Genomic DNA, 7,283 nt, shown 5'->3' with positions numbered 1-7,283 from the left:
TTAAACATACAGAGTATTACAGCAGTTATAGTGATTAATTAACTATCCTTAAACATACAGAGTATTACAGCAGTTATAGTGATTAATTAACTATCCTTAAACATACAGAGTATTACAGTATAGTCATACTGATTAATTAACTATTCTTAAACATACAGAGTATTACAGTATAGTCATACTGATTAATTAACTATCCTTAAACATACAGAGTATTAATGTATAGTCATATTTTAATTAATTACACATAAATAGTATTACTGTGTGTTCATATTTTAATTAATCACTTATGTAACACAACCAAAGTACATTGTTGGATACATTTTTGTCATAAGTCTAAAAATACCTCACGAGGTTTGGCCAGTTTTCAAGATTTAGATTAGTCTTAATTAAAAAATCCAGATCCCATACTTGACTAATTTGTTCCTTTGTCCTAAATCAATATACCAAATTAACAAAGCAAAATCATTTCTACAATAACAGTGCATATATTAAAAATCCTAAACAGTACTGTTAATGAAGGTAACCTTAAAGAAAAAGTTTACTCTGCTTATGGAACACATAAACACTAGTCTTAGCTCCAAGTACTGTCATAGATTTAATGCCTTTTAAACTACTTAACATCAGTATAAACTGTGTATAAGCAAAAACTTTAAACAATCCTCCCTAACATCTTGTGTAAAAACGAAAGTCCATTAGACGGAAACCCAATATAACATTAGTGCAGCCCGACATTCGAGATAAATAAATATCTTTATTTTTAACTTATACATAAACATTGAAAACCTCTGTTTTTCTTATAAAAAATGCATAAAACCCCAAAACTGCCTTTAAGTTATAAAATTAAAAACCTGTAACTGCTTTGGTTATTACCCTTTGCTGAATATCTACTAAGTTCCAAGTGTTTTGAAAGTTCCTGATGTCTGCATAGCTCAGCAATGCATCCTCTTCATTGGAGTAAAACAAGGAGAAATTCTCCATAATAATGGCTGTTGGGAAAATTCATGTAAGTTGCAATGACCATGCAGCCCAACCAAGAGTAGCAATGAAAATCTTCCAATCATCAATTAAAATACATAGAAATAAACAAAATAAGCTAAACTTTAATGTTTTTTTACCTTCAAAGTGTTAGATAGATCTTAAAATTTTTTTTATAGAGTATGTCACTGGATACATTCAATATACTTGCTCACTAAAGCACAGTTGTGATATACAGAAATTATACATTTGTATACACAAGTTAACATGACACTTTGGTAAAGTCATAGACGATATAGTATCACATTCTTTTTTTTTATCTTCTTTTCACTGCTTTAACGAAACTTACAAGTTGGAGGTTACAATTAACAAAATTGGGATATATTTTACAATCCAATTCAAATTCTAATGATGTCAGCTAGTTTCACATCAATCATACAAATAAACTGTTTAAATTTTTAACCATGAATAGGCACTACTTTAAAGTTTCTAATATCTATATAACACCATAATTTTTTTCTTCTTTTTTACTAAGAAAAAGTTCAGAAGTGGCATAAATATATTATTCCTTACATTCTACTGTCTAGATTTTATTTGAATCAAATTTAAAAATCTCTTTTATAAGAACAATAGGATTCACTACTGGTTAAGTTTTTAGCCAATCTAACATGTAATGAATTGCTTAGTGGTGTTCGAAAATGCATTAAAAAAAAGTTCATATTATGTTATCAAATACAACATATGTATAACTGAACAGAAATTTTGGAAACATAATTAGCCGGTGATGGAATGTAGCAAAACATCTTACCATACAAAAATTACTAACAGTCTGAAGAGATCTTGTAAAACTCACCAACCAAAAGGTTTAAGACAATGTAGGTAATAATCACATAGAAGGTACAGAAATAAATCAGACTTCCAGTAAAGTTGCCACAGTCAGTTTCCCAGTAGTTCTCACCAGGTGTACAGTATGGCTGTCCAATCTGATAGAAAACAGCTAACTTTTTAAATCTCATACTTAAAATTTCTGTCTCCTTAACTAAATGAAGTCAAAGTCAAGTTATTAAGAACTAATCTTTCTTTCTACCAATGTTCTTAGGACATCATGATAAAAACAATAACACTTTAAAAATTATTCTCAACTGGGCTAACTGTGGATTAAGTTACGAAAGGTGCGAGTTAACATTACAATCAAACCTGAACTATTGTAAGCCACTGACGATAAGTACTTTCATTCAATACTACTATCTCGCTAGGCCAGACAAACTGAATTATAATGGCCAAAGGCTAAGGCTTAGCTGAAATGCTGCCTACATCAGTCATTTATACATATACGAGTAAACTGTGTAACACACAACAGTTAAATATACTGATTAGACAAGAAGTATGAAGAACCGTTAGAATAACTTTGATAATAACTTTCCTTCATCACAAAAAAACCAATCGTGTTTCACTAACTCTGGCATTACACACCCTACGCTAATGGGTTTTATTTTCTAGAAGAAGCTGAAATAACAATGTTTATCTAATGATTTTAAACCAAATGTGGAAGTTTATTAAACAATACATATTTCAGTACTAAATATTTTTAACTTAGACAAAATACTTATGCCTAGATAACAATATTAAACATGGTCCTAATTGTTTCTTTTTAAAACTTACTTGCAAATAGGAACATTTCTTACACTAAATATTACAATGGTCCTTTTACACTGTCATTAATTCTTATTTTCTTATCCTGAGAAAACTTTGTTTAAGAAAAAACTTCACTAAAAAAGTCGCATCAGTTGGGTCTAAAATAACCAGTTAACAATGTAGATTACGATTCTTACTGGATCATCATCAGATAAGTTGGGTTATTGGATTCATCTAACTATTCCATTATGTGGAATGAAGAATTGGGGGGGGGATGATTATCACTAAGTTAAAACCCACATACTAGTCTTTCAGCTACTTATGTTCGGTCTATAGGGAATAACGAATACATGAAAAATCAATTCTAATTTGACAAAATATTGAATCATATTAGTACAGTTAGGTTTAGTAAAGTTTGTTCGTTTAGTTTTTTAAGCACAAAGCTACTCAATGGGCTAGATACACACACACACATATATATATGATTAATAATTACTGTTTTACTTTTATTCAATAATCTTATAAATTAATTTTTTTTGTACACTTGAAATTAAAGTTTCATAGGGTTCAGACTTCATTATCGATAGTTTGTTTGTTTTGGAATTTCGCGCAAAGCTACACGAGGGCTATCTGCGCTAGCCGTCCCTAATTTAGCAGTGTAAGACTAGAGGGAAGGCAGCTAGTCATCACCACCCACCGCCAACTCTTGGGCTACTCTTTTACCAACGAATAGTGGGATTGACTGTCACATTATAACGCTCCCACGGCTGAAAGGGTGAGCATGTTTGGTGAGATGCGGATTCGAACCTGCGACCCTCAGATTGTGAGTCGAGCGCCTTATCCACCTGGCCATACCGGGCCATTATCGATAGAAGCTAGTATACTTATAAGAAAACCAAGAGTAAGTACAGAGAAAATAAGACTTCAGAAAATCATTTAACCAAATAAAATGCATTTCCTCTCCATACCATGCAGTCATGCATGATCTTGTTCCAATCTTCTCCCGTTACGATCCGAAACAACATGGCAATACCACTTGGTGCTGTTCGGAAATTCGCCTGTCTACAGAATTCACGTTAGGAAATATAAAAAAATGGTATTAAAAACAAAAGTCCACTAGAATATGACAGTTTTATAAAGTTCATGTTTTAATGACAGTTACTTCCCCTGATTTAGAAGTTTTGGTGGTTTATCCATTTGTTATTATACCTATACACAACATAAAATATCAAATTAAAATTTATCAAATACATAATTTAAGTTTTAATCATGGAAGAAAAGAAATGACTTTACACAAATTGCTTTCTTTTTTTTTTTTTACTTAGGAATAACATGTGATTTCTCAGTTTCATAATTACCAAGTGAAATGAAAAAAATAAAGACAGTAAAAGATGTTTGTTCTAAAACACCCACTAAATCATGTGACTCCAGCTTTAAAATCTTCATTAAACACCTTTCAAAATTTATGAGAATCACACAAAATGATACCCAAACAACCTGATTATTGAAGAAGTTAGTAACAGTGGCTATCGAAGATTATAGAGGAGTATATACAATCAATACAAAAGTACTATTAACTATATAATTGTCTTTTTTTTTTTTTACTCAAAACTAGTCATTATGCTCATATTTCAAACTTTACCTGCCAATGTTTTCGCCAAATTTAACTGTGCCAAACAAAATGACACCAGTCAAAGCATAAAACAGGATAAGCAGGAACATCCCCATGATTATAAAGAAACTTTTATACACGGACACCACCACTGTTAACATCAACATCTTCAGGGTAGCCTTAGGTAAATAAAGAAATAATATCTATTTAATAATGCCTAAAAAACATTATTCAAACACAGTTTGTTTGTTTTCAAGAAAGTTAACCCAGTTAAACTATAACATCAAAAAACGATCCATTAAGAAATAAGATAAAAAAATTAACAAGAATACAACAGCTTTATCAGGTTCATGTTTTAACGATAGTTCCCCCCCCCCCCAACACAAAAATTTAGAAGTTTTTTTGGTTTACCTATCTGTTTTTATACCTGTATACAACTTTAAATATCAAATTCGAATTTATTAAATCACATAAATCCAACAGTTAATAATGTATAGACTTAGCTAGAAAATAAATTTATAAATAAATATTTGTTCATTTTCAAAACTAAGTAAACATTTTTGATTTTGATTTTTCTTGGAGTGTTGTATTTTACATTGTTTTTTTTTACACTATACAAGGTACAACTGAGCAAGGGACTTTATATATATAGGTCCATATGTACTATAGAATCATAGATATAAAAATAGTGTTTACACGTTGATCTTTCTCAATTAGACGAAACAGAACAGTACAGCAACAGCACAAAATATTTATTTATTTAAATAGATATATATATTTTTAAAAGAACAACTTCATATTTGATCTGTCTGTTCATAGATAATAAGTTGAAACTGGCCTATTCATGAATGGATCACAAAACAGAAGTTATGAATTATTAAGAGCAATCATAGCCATTGCATCTTGAGATGTGTACAGCTACTAATACACCTTGATATACACAGAATGTTTTTATGAACATACACCTTCCTTCTAAATACACTGTGTATTTTACAAATGGGGAAAACTATTTTAAAAAATAATAGATCTAAATCCTTTAAAAAAAGAACGTGAAAACACTTCTCAACAACTTACGTGTTTTCCAGTGATGGTGAAAAACCGCAGAATAACGACTACGAATCCAAAGGAGTTACTGAAGTCATTCTGTGGGTTCAAAAGATGTTCATAAGAATTCTGGCCAGGGAATAACTTGTTAGTATTTTATACAAGAAGTCTACCACAAAAAAAAAAGGGTTGGCAATTATAACCCAACTTTCATAACAATAAAATTGTGTGCCACAAATATAATGTTGACTTATACGTGTCTTATCTGAAATAACATTTATCTGACAAGTTTTTCAATTCAGTAAAATCTAGGTTACCCTAAAGTTTTCATAAGCAGTTACAAAATGGAATTTGGTAGATTGGCTTCGGTTGTATATAATTATGTCAACCCAAAGGACTCAAAAATACATCAGTATACATATAAATACATTCAAACCTGTATCAACAATTAGTCGTAAAATTCTGAAGGGAAATGGATGTTTCTAGCATAAAATAAACTAGTTTATCTGTTACTACGGGTCACTGCTACTGGCACATCACTCTTTTGATCATCGTTACGCAACGAAATGAAATATCAAGTTTCTCACCTTTTGTTGACTTGCCCTAAAGTTGAGTACACCTTTTAAAGGATATATTCAGTATTCTTGAATGTATGACATATCTTTTATACATACAACCAAAGAAACACACTTACAATCCACATTAAATACACTTAGTGGACAATGGCTACAAAGATGACCAATTATATAATTCTAATGTAACTATTGATAACAAGATTACCAACAATAAAATCTCATGTAACTATTTATAATAATATTATCAACAATAAAACTCCAATGTAACTATTTATGATAAAATTACCAACAATAAAACTCCAATGTAACTATTGATAACAAGATTACCAACAATAAAATCCCATGTAACTATTTATAATAATATTATCAACAATAAAATTCTAATGTAACTATTTATAATAAGATTACCAACAATAAAACTCCAATGTAACTATTTATAATAAGATCACCAACAATAAAACTCTAATGTAACTATTTATAACAATATTACCAACCATAAAATTCTAATGCAACTATTAATGACAATATTACCAACAATAAAACTACTAATGTAGCTACTTACAACAACAGGACCAATCATAAATCTTTTACTTCCTTTAGTAATATTGAGAGAAGGTTATATGTAATAATTAGCTATATTTCATTTAGATATTACAGATATAACTTCTGTGTATGATACCACAATATAATTAAACGCAACTCTGTTTTTTATGCACAGATTAGCATTAATAACTAACAATAATAACATAAAATGTGTGAAATCAATTAATAACACAATGCTGATTTCCTTACAAAATTCTTCATTTACCTACCATCAACATGAAATGCATTATCACCCAGACAACTCCCAAGCAGGTGACAAACAGGTCATAACGATTTCGTCGACTCTGCCAGTATCCTCTTGGTGTGAAAGCGATACTTTTCATTATGACCTGGACATATGATGATACATTTTTTAAAGCAGTTCAACAACAGAACAATGCATTTGGATAGTGATTATGGTTATCGTAGATCAGACAGTGAATAGTTTTCTCCATCTAAGTTAGACACTGTTCTTAAACTCTTCTATGAAATTCAAAGCTAAAACTAGATTTTCCTGTACAAAGACAATACAGTTATGATCTTAAACACATCGATATAAATGGATATACCATCACTTATGATACTTCAGAGATAAATATCAATTGTACAAACTTGTGAGTGCAAGTAAAGAAGAGTGTATAATAACGTCTGCTATATCCAGTGCTGATGAGGCCTTTACTTGTGGTCTTCAGGCCAACTGGGATTAGAGATGGGTGATTAGTGGTATCCGCTAATCACCGAACTAACAATCCCATTAATTGATTCATACAGTGTTCCACAAATCATGGTATGTACCAGCAAAAAGGAAAAAAAATTTGGCAAATGCCTTCCCTCTAGCCAGCAGACCCTTGATTCATTAG

At 30.5% G+C, this 7,283-nt stretch overlaps 1 protein-coding gene across 1 annotated transcript in view; it reads right to left on the bottom strand.

The window, feature by feature from the left end:
- The window catches only part of LOC106470871 (sodium leak channel non-selective protein-like), a 66,288-nt gene that overhangs the window by 6,699 nt on the left and 52,306 nt on the right, over positions 1-7,283 (bottom strand). The window contains exons 25-30 of the mRNA XM_022399514.1: positions 6,654-6,773; positions 5,297-5,365; positions 4,253-4,401; positions 3,579-3,672; positions 1,829-1,958; positions 871-986 (exon numbers count right to left, since the gene is read on the bottom strand). Coding sequence (XP_022255222.1) covers positions 871-986; positions 1,829-1,958; positions 3,579-3,672; positions 4,253-4,401; positions 5,297-5,365; positions 6,654-6,773 — 678 coding nt within the window. The remainder of the gene's footprint in view (positions 1-870; positions 987-1,828; positions 1,959-3,578; positions 3,673-4,252; positions 4,402-5,296; positions 5,366-6,653; positions 6,774-7,283) is intronic.

This window comes from Limulus polyphemus, unplaced genomic scaffold (genome assembly GCF_000517525.1).
Source record: "Limulus polyphemus unplaced genomic scaffold, Limulus_polyphemus-2.1.2 Scaffold4261, whole genome shotgun sequence".
Classification (NCBI taxonomy): domain Eukaryota; kingdom Metazoa; phylum Arthropoda; class Merostomata; order Xiphosura; family Limulidae; genus Limulus; species Limulus polyphemus.
This window is presented reverse-complemented; position numbering and strand designations above follow the sequence as displayed.